The sequence below is a fragment of the Lingula anatina genome, chromosome 2, assembly GCF_051362555.1.
Source record: "Lingula anatina isolate TDL-2025a chromosome 2, LinAna3.0, whole genome shotgun sequence".
Taxonomy (NCBI): domain Eukaryota; kingdom Metazoa; phylum Brachiopoda; class Lingulata; order Lingulida; family Lingulidae; genus Lingula; species Lingula anatina.
This window is the reverse complement of record NC_141768.1, coordinates 28,849,535-28,869,983: the sequence shown is the minus strand read 5'-3', so window position 1 is coordinate 28,869,983 and position 20,449 is coordinate 28,849,535. Positions and strand designations below refer to the sequence as shown.

General features: G+C 35.9%; 1 protein-coding gene across 3 annotated transcripts; it reads left to right on the top strand.

Moving 5' to 3' along the window:
* Positions 1-192: 192 nt before the first annotated feature.
* Positions 193-20,056, top strand: LOC106160644 (UBX domain-containing protein 8-like). Of its 3 annotated transcripts, none has more exons than XM_087003096.1 (8): positions 193-367; positions 1,563-1,691; positions 2,486-2,574; positions 9,897-10,016; positions 11,136-11,267; positions 11,514-11,630; positions 18,287-18,491; positions 18,976-20,056. In XM_087003096.1, the coding sequence occupies exons 1-7, from the start codon at positions 295-297 to the stop codon at positions 18,461-18,463; spliced, it is 837 nt and encodes a 278-aa protein (XP_086859222.1). In that variant the 5' UTR covers positions 193-294; the 3' UTR covers positions 18,464-18,491; positions 18,976-20,056. The 3 variants fall into 3 exon arrangements, with proteins under 3 accessions (XP_086859222.1, XP_013392755.2, XP_086859223.1); XM_013537301.3 differs by having other exon boundaries at positions 18,287-18,503; XM_087003097.1 differs by lacking the exon at positions 193-367 and adding an exon at positions 657-681 and having other exon boundaries at positions 18,287-18,503.
* Positions 20,057-20,449: the final 393 nt, after the last annotated feature.

The following is a 20,449-nucleotide window of genomic DNA, read 5'->3' as shown; positions in this document are numbered from 1 at the left end:
AAAGTCACGTGGAAGTTATGGATGCGTTGATTGGGTCATTTATGGACTCGGCCTTAAGGGGTGACTTCAAGAAAAAAAGAATGTAAACAAATGCATCTTTACTCTTTTCAAAAACAAAAGACTCTTATTCTATGACCACTTGAATATAAGTAAAAGACAAGTATAAGAAAAATAACCATGTTTTGGCAGAAAATGCATTTAATGTCACATTCAATTTGGGGAAATTCCAACCTAAATTGCCTAAGCTAAGAACTTCGCGGACATGTTTACTAGTTACTTCGGTAATACATTGCGATGGCTGGAAAGGACTGGTTTCTTCTAGCAGCTGTTTTGGGACTGTCGGCCATTGTTTATACCCTTGATTATGGTAATGTGGAGGGTGTGATTCGGTAGCGTTCAATATATATTTTACACCGTTTTATATACGTGACCCTTTGTTGAGATTTTCAAACATTACAGCTTCTGCCCTTCTCCTCCTTATGTACTGTATTGCAATCCATGTAACGTTACTTTTATTTAGGCCAAGTAAGGCCAAGTGCAGGTTGTTGCAAGTCCCTTTATATTACGCAGTGACCTGGTATCCTGAAAATCCGTAAACTCCTTACCAGGTCATTTTTAAATTTTTATCAATGACTACACTGTTGAATACAGTTCCAAGCCATGGGTATGGGATGGGCACAAGTAGGGAAACTATCAGTACTTGAGTATGACTGAAATTTTATTCTGGGGAATCCAGTTTAGACTGTCCACACCCAGACAGGCCTATATGTACTTAATGTTTACCTGCTTAAAATTTATTTAGAGAAAGAGGGAGTTAGTGGCATCCTGAAATATATATATTGGTGAACATATTGTAATGATACATACATGCGGGCCGATACATGCACATCTTTTAATTAAAATTGCCCTCTACCATAGAACCAGGTCCACAGATTGACTTTTCACTAGATATTCACTGATACTGTATGTCTCTGGCTAAAGAATGGCACATTTCTCCACAGTGTTGAAGAAAGTGCACATAATTAATGTGCAGCCCCGGTAAAGGGTAAATCTTTGAGATAACGAAATATGTGTGGTACATACCAGGCTTCCGAAATATGCTACATTATATAAATTGTTAATAATAGTGATGACTTAAGTTACGTAATGAATGTCCACCAGGTAACTATAGATGACTGATAAACGTTGTATAATTATGTAATAATTGTTACTGTATGTTTATGGTCCGTTGCTGTAGCTATCAACACCTTTGTCCTGCACATGCCTGTGGAGGTCTCTTTTGTAATCTTGAATATTGCTGAAGACAATGAATCTTCTTTTTGAACTTAGCTATATCCCAGTAAGTGTTGAGTGTGTACTGAAACTTCTTGAAAGTGTATATATGAAGATGCCCTTTGCAGATATAATATTTGTAGGATTAAAAAAACATTTATTACAATTTGATGCCAAAAATTACTGTGTAAATATGACTCACTCATTATATTGGAACATAGTTCTTATAGAGTTGATTAAAAACAGAAGTGATTGGAAATTGCATGATATAATTTTATTATTTATTTCAGATCCTTATCAGCTCTTGAGTTTACTGGTACTGAATGGCCTTCGTTTCCTGATCATATCAGTGGCTTTGAGTGGTGTCCTGTACATTTGTTGGAAGTATCTCAAGGGATTTTTAGAATCTAAAACAAAAGGTTTGACCAGGTTTTAGCCCCTTTCCTTCAAGGCAGAAGAACAATTCTTTATTTTTTATATCAAAACGAAAAATAGTTATTGTTAACAATCATTTTGGTTTAATTGGTGAACATTTAAAACAGCAATTACTTTTAAAATCGTGTTCAGATGTTTAACAAGTTGCGATGGGTTTTTATAAAAATTCATCATTTTTTTGCCATGACAGACAGTCAATTAATAACCCTGCAATTGTCAGGTGAACTTCTGTGTGACAAAGGTTCACTATGCCAAAGATTCACTATGCCAAAGGTCTGCTATGGCGCAGTTTCACTTTGCCTAAGGATCGCTATGCTGAATGTCTGCTATGAAGAAGGTTCACTATTCCGAAACACACATACAGATCGATAGAGCGTAAAGGATGGTGCTTGCACACTGGTCGTAAATCCTGCAGTTGGTGAAGTGCAGCTATGGCAGTTTTATTTGTAGGAATAGCCAACCCTAGTCCTAGCGAAACATTCCAAATACCAAACCCTGTCCTTTTGGCATAGCAGATCTTCGCCATAGCAAACCCTTGATTTTAAAGGTTCACAACTGCTTTTAGTGCAATTATCTGGATTTTTCAGAATAGCAAAAGCCCCTAATACATGTAGTCAATTTGAATGAGTTAGAAAGGATTGTAGTGATTGTGAGTTATTAACTACACTGTGAAAATGGAGAAAGTCATTGACAAGCTTGAGAACTACTCGCAGTTTCAATGTTTTTAGTATATTATTATTATTATAATTTGTATTATTATGTTTATTTTCTGTAACAGTTGCAGACATACTGCCCACTGAAGAACAGAAATACAAAGAGAAAGAAAAGGAAACAAGACAGAAAATTCAGGAAGATTATGCAGAAAAAGTAATGTGATATTTTTCATTGAAGGATTAGACACATTTACAGTAGAATTCGACTACTTTAGGGCAGACAAAATTGAAGGTTGGTCAACGAGTAGCAACTGTTTTTAAACAATGTTGTTTATTAATAATAAGCATAGAAGCTAAATTTCAGGGTTTGGCTTTTCCTTTTCTTTTTTTTTTCTATCAGTCTTATTTTAGGGGAAGTAAATTTCAACAGTAATGAGATATTTTTTGGGAGTAATTACAAATTTCATCTACAATCTCTACATAATTAGAGTCAGATGATTTTGTTTACCAATTTATCAGTTTTGTCTGGCCTTTTCATTACTTAATCTTGTATGTATTTTGTGCCAGGATTTTTATGCCAAATCAAATATTCTGCAAGAAAAAAGCAGGTGTTTAAATTGCCATGCCTTCCTGTCCATCGAAAAAAGATATATCAGCATCACATACTTTTAAGTTCTAAATTGGGAAAGATTTACAGCATTACAGTGCATTTTGGGACTTGAGACTTTTTCAAAGAAAATCAATATAGTATACCTTTAAAATGCATTTGGATCACACACATATATGATGAAGGTTTACTTCAGTGTTGAATCTGCTTTTTGTGGAAAGAATGTTCCCTTTTAAAAATCATAGTGTAATAGGAGTTGTCCGGGATAGCCTATTTTGAACATCTGCGCAGCAGATGACGTCAAACGAGACCTGGATTGGAGCGAGATTTCACGAGAGGTGGGGTTAAAATCTGCCATTGAAACTTCTCTCGCGTCTTCTCACAAGTCTATGTTATAGGATTGCATTAAGTAAAATTTGGCGTTGTCATGTAATTTGAGATAGAGCAACGCAATGGCGAATTACTAATGTTGTGTCATAGGGTGCATTGCAGTTAAAGCTTAGCAAGAAAACCAGGAAAATGACCATGGATGACGGACACGTCTGGCGAGAGAAGTGAAGTAAAGAAAGAGAAGTTGATTAGATTAAAAGGACTAACTGTCGACATATTTAAAGTACAGGTCAGGTCGTAGTATTTTGTAGGAAGAAAGGGACCAACTGCAGACAACTCGCACCCGACACGTCACTGGCTTCATGGCATCACCGTATAGACCGTATCATCAACAGTCGAGGGGCATGTTAATAAGTACTGAGTAAGTTTTGTGTGTAGTTTACAGGATACCATGGTTTATTAATGTAATACAGCCCTAGTACTTGTGATTAATAGTCTTTTACAGTAACTATATGAGACAAATTTGCTTATACCATTCCTGTCTCGATATAACGTGTACCTGATTATGAAATACTGGTGAACCTTCCACACTTATTAAGTATACACAATGTTCAGTTGCATTTGTGACATTCCATGCCGGGTGGTCGGTTATAATAATTGCAAGTAAGGTAGAAATTAGAGTTGGTATTTTAAAACAACGTTTATCACATGATGATGATATATATTTCAGAAAACTAAGTGAATTATTATTTTTTTATTTTAGAGCATGACAGACACAGCGCATGTTATTGAACCAGGCAAGAACTGTGAGAGACGTGGTCAGGATAAACAGATGTTGAAGATTGCTCAGTGTATATTAATCTCTTATGTCCTTAGTTATTATGTTGTTGACTTATTATATCAGTAATCAACAGATGGCATTTTTGTCTGGGTGTCACTTACAGTATCAGGCATTTTCTTTATTACTTTAAAATGAAATATTTGGTTTTATGAATATATATACAGGCCTATGTATTGTACTGCACTAGTAATTTAATGAAGAAAATAATTTTTCTTGCTTGTATCATTCTTATGTTACTGTAGTGACTTTTCAAAATAACTATATGACACCTGTTTTTCATATTATTTACTGAGATCACAAATACAAGTTCGCCTGTGATGTTGTGTTTATTTGCTGTATTTGTGTATAACTGTCAATAAAATGCAATGATTTATGCAAAGTTTAACCTATATGTTGTCCATTTTAATACTTTCTTTTGTCATCTTTCCTGTCATTTAAGTCAAATCTGATCACAATGAAACTTACATTTTGTGAATGCTATCCATTAGCTTCTATAGCATCATTTTCATCAGTAAATAAATGAAGAAAATTAACTTTATGATCAAGTTCCAGCCTTTAAATTTAGTGAAATTAAAACAAAGATGCTGGCAGGTCTAATGTTCTGATATGCCATCCATCAGTAAATGAAATGTCAAATGATTTTTTTTACTTCTTTATAAGTAAAGTTTAATAGTAAAAAAAAATATAAAGAAAAATAAGTTGCAGTTATAAAAAGCTTTTGTTGTTCAAACGGATCTCATGAAATGACCAGTCAATGAAAAACAATGGTAACTAATGCCATTTTCCTGTACCACAAGCAAACCTCTGGTGATGTAGCCTGTTTAAACGCGACCTTTGCTGCGTAGTACGTCCTCCGGGCGAATTTTGCTTTGCAAGCGTCATCGGCTCTTAGCTTGGCAAATTCAACATGTCAGTTGTACGTACATATTATATCAATACTTTTTCTTTATAAAGTGAAAAAAGAATAAGCCTGTAGCTCAAAATTTTTGTAAGTTCAGCTATTTTTCAAGTAAAGAAATCGCTGCTCTACTTCCTTGTGGTCTCTCTATATATTTTAACCCCACCTCAAGGCAGATCTCGTAAAATCACGGGGAAATGTGGTCTTCTCGTTGAGAACCCGGACAGCCTCTATTGCAGACAGATGAGAGGAATTAACAGATTTGGAAGGGATTTGATATTAAATATATGAAGTACAAAATTTGCATATACGGTAATGTGCCATGAATTTCGAACAGTAAAAAATAATTAAATTTGGGAAAAGATCGTTCTGGCCGAAATTCATGAAAAGGAGGTGCTCAGAACTCCTGAAAGTTCGAATTTCATGGAATTCTGTCAATTTTGACCGGAAGTTGTCTGTTCGTCGCTAGGCCTTCTGTTATTTTCTCCCGACGATCTATTTAGAGTTACCATAATGTATGATGTGTGAGTGTCGGTAATTGCGACCAAAGGTATACACGTACTTTCACCCGATCACTGTGTATGGCCCATAGATAGAGCGGTACTCTTGTCTAGGGCCGCAAAACAGCATTGTTATCAGTAGTGTCGTTTTTCAAAAGCGATTCTGGCAGCCAGAAACTAGTGTCGTTTTTCAAAAACGATCCTGGCGCTCAGAACGGGAGTGGACGGAGGGAGAGACGGCCGACGATTAGCGTCTGCCATGGCCAGATAACCTTTACTATGGAAGCTTAGTGTTACCGTTGCTCCTTTCCGTGCACTGAAACGGAGACGGCAGCCGATCAGTGTCTATGGCGCACGTGCAGGTAGCCTTCATCTGCGATAAGTGTCTTCCGCGACCAGGTTCGTTGCCTTTACCGTTAAAGTCGGGCGGAGCTTTACGCGCGAATGCGTCCTCATCTCGCCGTTCGCGGGTCGCTGTCTCCGACGCATACGTGGCCTTCCCTGCAGAAGCCGGCCTCGGCACTACGGCCTCTCCTCCGTGCGGGGAGGCCACTACGACCGCAGATCGGTATGTGCGGCGCACAGGTAGCCTTCGCCACGGCAGCCGAACTGTGTATTACGGTCTCTCTCCGTCGTGCGCTGCGACCAAGATGACCGCTGATTGTTGTCTGCGATCAAATATACTAGGTTTGGGGGGGGGAGGGGGGGGGGTGCAGGGCCGTTTTTTTTTTCGCTCAGGCAACCCAATCTTAACCAGCAGCAGCAACTGATTTCCTGGCACATAGTTGCGTCAATGTACGCATTTGAAAAGCGTGTATGTTTTGTCATCTTCAAACAAACGCGAGAGATAGGTAAGCTAGAGTAAACCGAAAAGGCAGTTTTTATATTCGTTCAAGGGACTGGAAGATCATCAATGGGAGATAGTGAGCGATCTGAGCGCGATAATAAGCCAATTTCCACACTAGTTCAAGGGACTTTGTTACTATATTCGTCAGCAAGAGATCGTCAGCGATCCGAGCAAGCATAGAAGCTTGGACTTTTTGTCCATGCTAGAAGGCAATTTTCATGTAGTCAGCAGGATATGGTTTGCTGGTTTGCGACAGGGGCGTAACCAGGCATACGCACGGATACACTGTGCGTATATAATTTTTTGGCCAACCATGATATTTTTCTCTATAAATCTAGTGTACTTTTCAAGGAATATTATCGAAAATCCCCTTCGATTATAAGTTAATGTCACCTGAATGTACAAATTCTCTGTATAATTTATATATATGCACCATTGTTCTGACACCCTTCTCGTTAGCTTTCACAGAACTGAGGTAAACAATACTAGTTACCATCTGAAGTCCGATCTTAATCGTCTATCTAGCTGGAACTTGCTTTACCTCTTAATTAAAGGGTAAAGTGCCCTTCAGCTCACAGGTAGCTTTTGTCTTGAGTGTATCGAACGCGATATTTATCTCAAAGAGCTGCTCCAGCAGACCTGGGGGCACTAGATAAATTTGATCATCGGGATAAACAAGGAGCCAGAGAAACAAAGGAAGATTGATTTTTCCTGCAAAGTTTCAAAGAATTTTGACACGGACTTGATCCAGCTTAACCCTCCAAACTAACGGGGTGGCATGGGCAATTTTTACAAAATTTACAAACAATTATACTTAGATATATTACAATTTTATCCTTTAATATAATTTTGGGAGGCATGCACCCGCATGTAAGCTGGGTGATGTCAGTAAGCCCCTAGTTAAATAAATATACCCTTATGAGCAAGGCTTTTCCCAGCGAACCGTCCAGCCGTCTTTTGGACGGCCGCTGACATCACCGGACGGCCTATATTTTCAAAGACGGCTAGACGGCTTGCGACTTTTTTTTAATGACGTCTTGGCTTGTCGGGACAGCCGTGGACGTTGTAAGAAATTTTCTTAGAGTAATTTGACGTACCTAGCTTTTATGATGCGTCACAGATGAATGGTACTACTTTGTAGTGTACGCTGATATTCAGTCACGACGAAACTACTTCCTAAAGCTTACAAAACACAATAAAATGTTTCTATGAACCTTAAGATACACATTCCACGCCGTATGCAGCAGTGACAAGAGTGACCTTCATGCGGTACAAAACACTAAGCTATATAACTACTGTACAGGCCAATTTGTGAAAGGGGACACCTTCCGGACCTTAATACGCACGGCAACTGACAAAGCTGATTGACAAAAAGGAAAATTTCAAATTTTCAGCGAGAGATCGTTCGCAATCCGAGAGAGACCAGGAGGCAATTTTCATATTTGTTAAAGAGACTTCGTAAGCCAAAGGGCGAGACGAGAACGCAATTTTCGTATCATCAGCGTCGCAATCCGAGTGAAACGAGAAAGCTCATACTCGTTCAGTGCCTTTCGTTTGCGGCAGATCGTCAGCCGGAGATCGTTCTCGATTGTTTTTAACCCTCTATCCCTCCCCATTGGAATTATAATTTTTAAAAATATTTTTCATTTCATTTGTACATTTCAAGGGACCTCATTAGCGGAAGATCGTCAGCGGGAGATCGTGAACGATCTGAGCGAGACAAGAAAGCAATAATGGTAATCTTTATTGCAGCTCTTAATATTTCTCTTTTGTTCTGTTACTGAAGTCTCTACTGTTAACAATGCTATTGTGCGCCTCAGCAAAACTACCGATCGCTATCTCACACCGAATACTGCGGTAAAGAAACAACAGCCCGACAGTACAACTCTTAATAGATTCTCCTGTTATCTGAATGAATGGATATGACGATGTTATTTAGCGTCCTAAACTAACTGTACTGATCGTTATATTGCACCTTGGGCCGCACACGTAGTACTCAGGTAAAGGTACGCTAGGGCAACATTGCCGACTGTTAGATCTTTACAAGCGCGAGAATAGCCCGGTGGCCGATTTTAAGGTGTACGAAATTCACGAAATCAAGATCGCGCAAAATTGCTGACTGGCCGAAATTCATGGTCCAGAAAAAACTCCAGACGGCCAATTTTAAGATCGTTCGAAATTTAAGAGCTGTTCGAAATTCATGGCACTTTACCGTATGTCAGTTATACTGCAATGTTTTGGGTCACCATACACCGGTTTAGACTTCATTTAAACACCCCAGCTGCATGAAGCCAGATACAAGTGAACTTTTATCTTATCTCACAGAAGCTGCAGCTGTTATTTATGAACTGGAAGTTTAGTTTCTTCTTCGTGATTGATATATGTAACTAGGACATTTAGAAAATTAAAGCATTCAACTTACGACAGTTAATATAAGAAATTGATGATTTACACTTGGTCACCCTATGTGCAGAAACAAGTTAGGTAGTGAATAAAGCACCAAAGAAGAGAATATGTTCTCTAAAAGTGATTTGATTTATTAATTAATTTTAATATTAAGAAACATATTTCACGTAAAATGCATGTCACTGTCCTATCCTTGGCGTGTATCACGAGTTATGGTCTCAAGAAGACACTGCACTTGAGATACTTGACCAACAAGACTGCGTGGAAATATTGACAGTTCAAGGGGAGTTGGGAGGTGCACAGGGGTTAGAAATATGATCCAGAGGAGCTCGGAATGTCTTTGTGTCTTGATGTGCTTTTGATAAAGTGAGATATGATCATCCTAATTTTAGGCTTTAGTAGTGTCAGATTGTTTTGTAGTTTACTTACAATTTTCCAACTATTAATTATTGGGAAAATGTGTTGTAGAAATTTAGAAATGCCAAGGATCCTTTACTTGAACAACTTGTATGAACAACTTTGATATATATTGGGTTGTAAGCTAAAATATTATACACTGTATTACAGAAAACTGCTGGAGTATGGAACTGTTTTTTAATGACATACGCTGTTTGTCATGTAGTTGATGTATGTATTTTTTCACCTCTTTGTATAGCAATATAAAGGCCCATGTAGCTTTGATATAGTTCATGCAGGTAACCTATGTCCTGATGGTCTACTGTATATACAGTGACAGAATTTACTTGAATGTAGGGAAAATGTGTTTAAGGAAGTTTATTATTCCCCTGTGGGTTTGTACCATGTACCATATTGTTTCTGTTGTTAATTATGAAAAGAAGGATCATGTACTGGTAGCAGATATCATTATTATTATTATTATTATTAAGTAATAGAAATAGAATATGATAAAAGAAATAAATGCAAAGCCCAAAATAATGGTAGTATTATCTCTTTTCGAGCCAAAAAAGTTTTGCCTTTGGAGGTGAACCTCTTTTAAGGTTTTTTAGTCCAAAAGGGATTATGCAACCATTTTATTAACTTATAATGTAATAAAGAAAACTTAATGGTTTTGAAAGAAATGATGTTATAAGTTTTGTTGTGTTTCAGGCATCTGAGTATAGAAAAAATGTATTACAACCCAAAGAAGAAGCTAAACGTCAAAAGCTAGAGGAACAATACTATAGATTTGCAGGTCCAGCTTGGAAGGGAAAGGGAACACCACTTGGAGTAAGTTCAAAAATGCATGAAGTTTTTTTCATGAAAATTTGGCTTACACTTTTGTCAAAAGATGGAACCCGGCTTCTGTTAGAGCAGTGGCAGGATTATTAATAATTAATGCCTCAATAGAAGTAGTACATCTCAAATTCTCTCAATTAAATACTCAAGTGATCAACATTAACTGTACCATTATTCTTTTTTTTTTTTCATCCTCAACTTGGTGCTAATTAAGGTGTCCCCCAAAATAAATAAAATAATTGCTTATGATGGTATCTTATAGTTACTTGTTTAAACATGTTTAAGTCTGCACAATATGATGTGTCATTTACTCAGGATATTATTGAAGTAATCTGATCTAATTCATGCATAACCATATTTAGATTGAGACAGATGAAGAATTGGCCTTCTAAACATTTATCTTTAATTTTCTCAGATAGATTTTGCTTACTTTAAGGGAAGAGTGTTCTGCCTCTCTTTGCTTGGTCATATTAAAATCCCTAACCACATGACTAAATATATTGACAAAGCTCATATTCAAACGGTTTAAATTTGCAGAAATTTCTTAGACAGCTAGAAATTGTCAGCTGACTTCTATGCTCTTATTGACCCAATATTGACATCACATTTGACACACTTACAAGATATGTATAGACTTTCCAGTGCAGGTGTCTTATCTTATTAGATAATAGAGAAAATGCCCTCGAATTTTATTCTGGTCCAGAGTGGCTGTAATTTTCCGTCACCACCTGTTTTAACAGTGATGTCTTTGAGCATGGCAGTGTTCAATGTTCCTGTGGATGGGTGGATAGAAATAACGTGTAACTAGGGGCCCTAGCAGAAGAGAACAAATAGTTTGATATTTTATATAGAATTGGGTCAGTTTAGAAATTATGAAATTATGTATGAGATTACATGATTATTTTATGGATAATAAATAGTCACAAAAAATCTATTTTAATGAAAATCCTTGTACACATATTCTTACACCAACTCTTTCCACACACGTGCATTGTTTATACTTTGTCTTGAGACTGTTGAAGATAAGAATTTTTCATGAAAAATGAAAATTCTCAACTATTTAATTTTAGAAATGTTCAACTATTTAATTTTATTTAAATGTATAAATAGAATGGAGAAGAAGGTAATGGTGCAAGCAAACACAAGGCCAATGGCAAAACTGGGAAAGATGCAGCAAAAGCCAGGAAATTGCCTGAACACCACAATCAATCAGTTATGCAAGAAAAGCCAAAGCAAAGGAAGGTAAAACTTTACCATAATGCATCTCTGGCACCCCTGCAGTTACAAACTTGGCACGCATACTGCCTCTATGCATTTTCATCAGAATAAAATCTATATATATATTTCTTTTGACATGGACCTTAGTGATTATAACCCAAAAGCCTAATTAGAGTCTATTAAGAGCTGTGTTAATTTATAGGTATTTCCAGACACATACATATATTACTTACGTAGACAAAGTGGTTAATCTTTAAAATTTTTCTCCAGATAATCACTCTCCCAGAGGAACCCTCCCCAGGGACTCCTGACACTGTCTTCCTCTCCTTCAGGACACCCCTGGGGAAAATACACAGGAGACGCTTTATGCAGTCAGATAAAATACAGGTAATGTTTTTATTGACTGAATGTTCTTCTCATACTATCTCCCTGACATTTCATTATGGTTCAGATTTTAACGTGAAAGTGTCATCTTTGCTTCAGTAAGTGTTGGTATTAAGTTTGTATTTTATCTTTTATTTCATTTTGAAAGTTTTCACTCTTCCCATTTTAAGATTGGTTTATAATGAGTGAAAAATATCAAAAGAAAAAAATTCATTCAGACCAGTTAATGTTAATGGCTACATGTATTGCCACCTCAGTTTTTGTAACACATGCAGATATGTTCTTTGCTCAAGTACTTAGATTAATTGTTATTTTTCTTTTCTATTTAAGTTAATTAGCTTCTAGATAACAGACAATTTTAATTCTAAAGACATACTTCAGAATAAATCTACTGGCACATCTTCATGCATAATACATCAGCTTGATATACATCATTGATATATATTAACCCAGTACTGCAATGTCAGGGCTATATACATACATTTTATTAAGTAAACATGAGCTTGTATGCCATGAATGATGAGACTCGAAATCTTCCCTCAAATGTGATGAAACTTGACATATGAAATACTATAACCAACATTTACATCATAAAAGGTTTTTGTTGAATTTATAAGTATGTTTGTTGGTGCTAATGAGTACAGATGTTTTATGAGGTGTGTATGATGCAATACACATATGCACATATTTATATCATACTCGTTGACATTAATTGTATGTGTGTATGTGGGGGGGGAGGCAGAGTGGAAAATATATCACTTGTTTGTTTTTATGTACAGACACAGATGTGTCTGTACATATAGCCATCATCTGCGTCTGTCGTCGTCGCCGTCGTCGCCGTCGGTGCCGTCGTCGCCGTCGTCGCCGTCGTGCACTTTTACCGATAACATGATAAGTGGAAAACCGTTTTTGCTTTTGGCTTGAAACTTACAGAACTGATGAATATTCATAATATGCAGGTCAAGTTCGAAAATCAGCATGATCGGTCCATTTTTAGGGAAGTTATGCTGTTTTTTCACTTTTTTCAGCATATATGCAGCACCGATAACACGATAAGTGGAAAACCATTTTACTTTTTGGCTTGAAACTTACAAAACTGATGAATATTCATAATCCGCAGGTCAAGTTCGAAAATCAGCATGATCGGGCCATTTTTAGGGAAGTTATGCTGTTTTTTCACTTTTTTCAGCATATATGCAGCACCGATAACACGATAAGTGGAAAACCATTTTACTTTTTGGCTTGAAACTTACAAAACTGATAAATATTCATAATACGCAGGTCAAGTTCGAAAATCAGCATGATTGGGTCATTTTTAGTGAATTTAGGCTATTTTTTCACTTTTTTTCAGCATTTTTGCAACACTGATAACACAATAAATGAAGAGCTGTTTTACCCTTTGGCTTGAAACTTACAGAACTGATAAATATTCATTATACCCAGGCCAAGTTCGAAAATCAGCACGATCGGGTCACTTATAGGGAATTTATGCTGTTTTTTCACTTTTTTCAGTATATATGCAACACTGATAACACAATATAAGAAAAACAGATTGGCCAATTGTCATTATACTCACAGCCAATCTTACTAAAACGCAGGTTGAGTTTGAAAATCAGCATAATCGTGCCTTTATTTTAGAAGTTATGCTGTTTTTTCACATTTCCTCACATTCAATTCTTAGGCATGTTAACAGTCTCATTATTGAACTAATAAGATACGTAAATGTGTTTGTTTGGCATTTCCTGCATCTTTACAACATTGTTAGTTGATTTTGTAAAAATGATGGTAAACTTGTTATCATGTATTGTGTAATCAAGTGTCAAAAATGGAAATAAACTCATATCATTGCAGTTTGTCAGATCCATTCATCCACTATGTTCAGAATCTCAGAATGGAGGAAGTTGGACATTTAACACTGTTCTATTAATACTTTTCCCATCTCATCAATTTTCTTCATTGGTCATATAAAAATGGCAGTAAACTGTTTATTTTGTTTTATGTTAAAAAAGTGTTAAAAATGGAAATAAACCCATTTCAGAACCGTGCTGTCTTGTTTACATTTTGGCATTTTCAATATGTGACTTTGAAGTTCCATGGGCCTGAAGACTTTTGCTAGTCACATTTTCTGAATAACCATGATAATAATATTTTATAATTAAGAATGATGGTCATTATGCTGTAAAACATTATGTAATATTGCATCAAAATTTGAAGAAACCCCTATTTTGGGCACTGCTCCCATGCTGACCATTTAAGGAAAATCATGTCACTTACTGTTCTCAAACTTACAGGAAAGAAACATGGGACTAAAATACAGCTTCAGTAGGCAATGAAGTCTGTTTGGTAAATTGTTCTGGTAGTTAAACAGTTTTTTGTGAAAATTTAATTTTTCACATATTGGCATTTTCAAGGTGTGACTTTGAAGTTCCATGATCCTGAAGACCTTTGCTTGTCACATTTCCTGAATGTCCGTGATACTAATATTTTATAATTAAAAATTGATGGTCATTATGCTGTTAAACATTATGTAATGTTGCATCAAAATTTGAAGAAACCCCTATTTTGGGCACTGCTCCCATGCTGACCATTTAAGGAAAATCATGTCAATTACTGTTCTCAAACTTACAGGAAAGAAACATGGGTCTAAAATACAGCTTCAGTAGGCAATGCAGTCTGTTTGGTAAATTTTTCTGGCAATTAAGCAGTTTTTTGTGAAAATTTAATTTTTTACATATTGGCATTTCCAAGGTGTGACTTAGAACCTCCACGGGCTTGAAGACCCATGCTAGTCACATTTTCTGAAAATCCATGACACTGATATTTTATTATTAAAAGTCGATGGTCATTATGCTGTTAAGCATTATGTTATGTTGCATCAAAATAGAAGAAAACACAATTTTTGGTGCTGCTGCCTTGATGACCATTATGGGAAAACCGTGTTACTTATGACTGTCAAACTTTCAAAAAAGAAACACAGGACTAAAATGCAGCCTGAGTTAGAAAAGCAGTCTAATTGGCTTCTTTTTCTGGAAGTTATACATTTTAGTGTAATATTCATTATCTTTTTGGCATATTCATTGTGGGACTCGGAGCTCCCATGGACATGAAGCCAAATGGTAATCATATTTTCTACATGTCCATCCTATTTATAGTCAATAAACAAAAATTGGTGATAATTATTCTCTAATTTATTATGTAATGTTACATCAAAATTGACAACAATCTTTTTGCACTGCTACTGCAAACATTATGAAAAGAAAACTGTGCTACTTATTATAATTTTAAACTTACAAGTACGATTTTTAGGATTGGCCTTCAGCTCATATGAGAAAACCAGCTCTATTGGATTATCATTTTTACTGTATTTATGCATTTTTTGTGAAATTTTCATTTTTCTCATTCTGGCACTTTCTAAGTATAAACTTGAACTCTGATGGGCCTGAAGCCTTATGCTTTTACTTTCGTCTGTGTTACCTGTTGTGCATAAGTTGATGTTGACTGTGCAGTTAAACATAATGTATTATTGCATCAGGATTGGTAGTCTCCTATTTTGGGCATTATGGTTTTGTGCTTTTCTTAAGGTGTGACTTATGGGCCTGAAGACCTTTGAGTGGGTCATTCTGTAAATTACCCTTGGGTATCACTAGATTAATTTCAGAGTTATAAAGTCATTTGCCTTAATAGGCCATTAAATAAGATTACGTAAAGCACACTTGTTGATATTTCCCTGTAAACTCCCAAAGGTAAAGCTCTCTGCTAGATTAATAATAAGGAAGCAGTGATAATTATGCAGGTAAATTTTGTTTAATATTGCAAATAAGCTTTATATATATATATATATATATATATATATATATATATATATATATATATATATATATATATATATATATATCAAACTGGAAGATTAAAAGTTTGAATAGCATCTTCATTGGAATTATATTTACCTCAAGCTCTGCCAAGGAGGTTATATTTTCATCCCTGTTTGTCTGTCATCCACATAACACAAAAAGTTATGGACCGATTTTGCAGAAATTTTCAGGAACTGTTGGAAGTGGGCCAAAGAGGGCAATGATTAATTTTTGGTGGTGGTCCAGATTAATAATCAATCAATTATCAATAATAATCAACAATTGCTGCCTTGGCAGAGGTCTGCACTCTCAAAGTGCTTTTCTAGTTTGTTGTTTTCCTTTATAATTTTTTCTCAAACACTTCCATTTATAACTTTTAACTCTCATCTGCCTGGGGCTCTGCACATTTTCTGTATTTCTTCATAAGCAGTTGTATTGTTTTTTATGTCTTTAAACATTATGTAATATTATTTTATGCACTGTCATCATTTTTCAAATATTGAGACTTTCATAATGTGAATTTGAACTCTCATGGTCCTGAAACTGTAATCTTATTGAAGGGGTGGATTGAGACCATCTTCTGGGTCTTCGGGAAGACAGTCAGGTTATTAAGTTTATATTGACTGGTATATATTTTTTTCTGTTGGAAGACCATCGAAATGGAGGATGGATCAACATAGATACTTTGTAATACTGTCAGAAAGTATCTCTGGGTCCGCTCCTGTTATTGACCATGTTACCTGTTGTGCAAGATTAAAATTCAGTGTTGACTGACAGTGCTATTATAAACATTATTTATTATTGCATCAAAATTGACAAAATGACCTTTTTTGCATCTTTATTTTCTGTTTTTTGTCTGTACATTTGTCAGCTTTGCTGCCTTGTTTTATAATTTCATTATCTGATATTATATTCATATTTGCGCCCTACTCTTCGACACAACATCAAACCAACCAAAAGACCAGTGAAAAAAATCACTGTGACAGCTATTGGTGATTATAATTTGACTCAGGTGCCTTGTGTTGGTTATTGAACAATGTTTTATGTGGTAGCGGGAGTAGCAATAAATTTTCTGCCTATTGACCTCAAACAGTCTGTGGTGATAATACTAATAGTGTGTAGAACAACACTTAGAGGGGGGAGGAGGAGGTGCAACAGTGATTGTTGCAGTTTAAGGCATTTGCCTGCAACATTTCATTACTCGTGTTTAAAATTTTATGTAATTATTATGTGGCATTGTCACAGCATCTCCTGGGTTTGGTTGACACTAGATGATAATGTGTCAGTGTCACATTAAATTGAGAGATGGTCCCAGTGGGAGGATTAATGTACATGTCTCCTATACATGTACCTGATGCATGTGAGCATGAACTACAAGCAGCTGCAGGTAGCTCACACTGACAAACAGCAATTTTACACAAGCTTTACTTTACTTTACATGTACATGAACAATAAAGATGCATATAAAGTCAATTTTTTTGCCACAAAAACCGAACAAATGCCAGCATATAGTTTCAAGTAGTATAACTAAAGAATTACAAAAAGCATTGTTTAATTTAACCCAAAAATGATGTTTGAACAGATTTTTCTGGTAGCATTCTATGCTAGCTGTATGTCAATGGGAAAAAAAGTAGGTCACAAAAGTAGGTTAAATTTCGGACCAAAAATTTAAAGAAAGGAGCAGTCTAAAGCTCTTCTTTGGCTGATTAAGTGATCTATTCAGTTTACCCCTTGGCATGTCCAATTTACTTGAGTCGTATAAGAAACTAGTAGAAGTGGTTTACATGTGTTACTGGGAATCTACACTCCACCGATGTTCGGTTCGTATGTACCTTTAATTTCCAGGTCCTTATTAGATTAAATGGTGTGTGTGTGTGTGTTATAACAATTTATTATGCCCACACTTGGGACAAAAGTCAAGGATCACATTATACTGCCCATCCATGTATCTTTATGTGCTTTCTTGCGTCTTCTAGACCATTACATGTATGAAGTTGAAACTTTGGGCATTGATAGACTTATCATTAAAGATGTGCATGGGCACTTCGGAATTTTCGGGAGGCAGCGGGTTGGGCTGTCCCTGGGGGTGGTTGATTCTTAATTCTTTTTTACATCGTGATTTTTGCTAACTTCTCCTAAACCATTAGAGGGAGATAGTTCAAACTTTAGGAATTGATAGACATATCATCAGAGATGTGCATGGGCACTTCTGAATTTTAGTGAAACTGTGGGTTAGGCTATCCCTGGGGGTGGGGTGGGCGATTGATTCTTAATTTTTTTCTCATTGTAATTTCTGCTCATTACTCCTAGACCATTATAATGAGGGAGTTCATTATTTGGGTATTGGCAGACCTATCATCACAGATGCACATGAGCCCTTGGGGTTGGGCTGTCCCTGGGTGGTTGATTTTAATTTTCTATATTATAACTTCATTTATCTAGACCATATTCTAGACCATTAGAGTGAGGAAGTTTGAACTTTTTGGGATTGATAGACCTAACATCAGGGATGTGAATGGGCTAGTCGTAATTTGTGTATTCCTGGGGGTTGGGCTGTCCCTGTGGGTTAAGGGGTTGGATGATTCTCTTTTACATTAAAACATACTTTTTATGTTGTTATTATGAAGATTATTATTTGCAACAATTGTACATATAGGACCCAGGCATTGCATAAATATGAAGGGGTGAGCTACTCTTACTTAACAATGTGTGGAAGGAAGGGGGAAATTTGATGGCTACCCATTGACACCATCTAGTTGTAAATTTTGCACCTTCCTCTAATAAGAAAAATTTATCTTGCTATTAAAGGTATTATTAGACTACATCACCAAGCTTGGCTACCACCAGACTATATATACAATATCTACTACTTACCCAAGAGTGACTCTTAGTGACCAAGCTGACTATACTCTGAAGGACCAAGGTCTCACAGTGGACATGATGCTGAACTTGGAGTTAAAGGATCCAGATATTCTACAAGATTGAGAATGTGTTATGAGGTTATAATGGAAAGGTATAGCCACATTTAAGACTCTCTTTGCAGATTTAACAATTTAAAAAAAAATATGCGACTACATGTATTAACTTTATTATTGATCAAGTGGTTTATGCCAGATGTTTTAGCCAAATGCAAAAAAAAAAAAAAAAAAAAAAAAAAAATGCTTAGTGTTGTGCATCTGTTTCTTTTTCTTGATTACAATTTGGCAGTTTTCCGTGCCAAAGAACATCTTCAGTCATTTTGTTAAATGATGATGAAATTACAAATGATACATTCATAGGTGTTAATGAATAATCTCTTCAAGGTTAAATCTAGTTATAACTGGCCATTATTTGGCTAGGTAAAGGAGGCATCTTAGATGATGTCATTGACTGATAATGCTGATCAATATTTCCATCATCTATCAGCTAGCTTCTTTGCCATCTTGATGACTAATTTGACCCTTTTATTTCCAAATTAAGAAACTAGGTAAGCTGATTCTATATTTATATGTTTACAGGTCAGGGGCATCTTCCCTGGATGTCTGATGCGTGGAGAGATAAAGGTTTAGAAACGGGGACGATTGATGGTTATCATGAAGGTGACTGGTTGCAGATGGTGTATCAAGGTTGTGGACCTGCTGACTTTAGCAGAAATTGTGTTTAATGTTCAGCAGAGGTTTCTAGTGACAGGAGTGTTAAAGTGGCAGAGGGCTAGACTGTGACCAAACTCTTGATGAATGATACTTCACATTATTGCATATTTTAATTTATTATTAAGAGAATGAAATGTGTGTTTCGTTCATTAGTTTGGGGACAGAATATAAGTTAACAAATTGGTAAACATTTCTATGTTGTGTATTTCATAGAATGTTTTTTTATTTATTTGGAACTGAAGCTCATTAATATGGCTCTAATTAATATTATAATTGCAGTTACTGCTTAAGTTTGTGCAAGTTATGTGGCCTGTGGTGTTTATATTTAACGGCAATATTATGTCAATTATGCAGATACTAAGTAACTATTTTTACAGTATATTTTTGGGAGGTTCTTTTAACAGAATAGATGCATAATGCAAAGGTGAAATGTAGTCTTGCCTTTTATTGCATTTTAAAAAAGATTCCTTTATCTAAAAACACCTAGTCACCACAGATTTTTTAATTTGCAAAACAGCAAATGTTATAGGTGACAGTTTATTGTGCTTTTATCTCATGCCGTCATATAGAAATATGTCATGGCTAAAACCTTGTTAAACCTGGAACTCGGCTGTTAATTCACAGCATGTGCAGCCTTAGCAGCAGTACAAGCCTTTATACTACAGCCACAGTCAGAGCTAGTACAATCAACTCCTTCCATCTTGAAGTTCTTTAAAATAGAGTGTATAATCAAGGGGATTTCATTTGGTAGACTTAAAGTGTTTTCCAATATGATTGTTCAAAAATGTGTAGATCTCAGTTTTGAAAGTGTTCACGAAATGATAATACCCAAAGACATTGGTCCTCAGAATTATGTAAAAACTTTGATACATACAGAGTTGACAACCTTATATACAGTGAAAGGTTCACAATATAAAATCTGTGTGAATAAATTTCACAGAGGTAACTTATTGTGTTCTCTGGCACAACTTTCACAACTAACGCAATCAGTTCTGAAGCGTTAAACTTGTCCATATTGACCAGAGTCTGTATTGGTTACAGCAAGAGATAGCTTTTGTTTTCATAAGATAATTCTCCTGACGTGTTTCACAGATTGAATTTACATAAGTTGACAGTCTCAACCAAAAAAAAAAAAAAAAATCAGCCTACTGTCTCTAGTTTGGAACGCCTTGGTCCAAGAATCTGCTGACTCAAAACAGAAATAGTGGCCAATAACTGAACAAATGGACTCAATTTTACTTGCATTAGGTGTGTGCCAGAGCCAGTTTGTCAACCTAGTTCAAAGATGATCAGTGAATATAAGATAACTCATGTTGAAGGAGGTAAATTTGTATTATGC

What these genes read in the sequence shown, in the direction of transcription:
- LOC106160644 (XM_087003096.1), top strand. Translation starts at nt 295, where the DNA reads ATGGCTGGAAAGGACTGGTTTCTTCTAGCAGCTGTTTTGGGACTGTCG. An exon ending in TGTTTATACCCTTGATTATG is followed by an intron (nt 368 to 1,562) that starts GTAATGTGGAGG and finishes TATTTATTTCAG; the next exon opens with ATCCTTATCAGCTCTTGAGT. An exon ending in AGGAAGATTATGCAGAAAAA is followed by an intron (nt 2,575 to 9,896) that starts GTAATGTGATAT and finishes GTTGTGTTTCAG; the next exon opens with GCATCTGAGTATAGAAAAAA.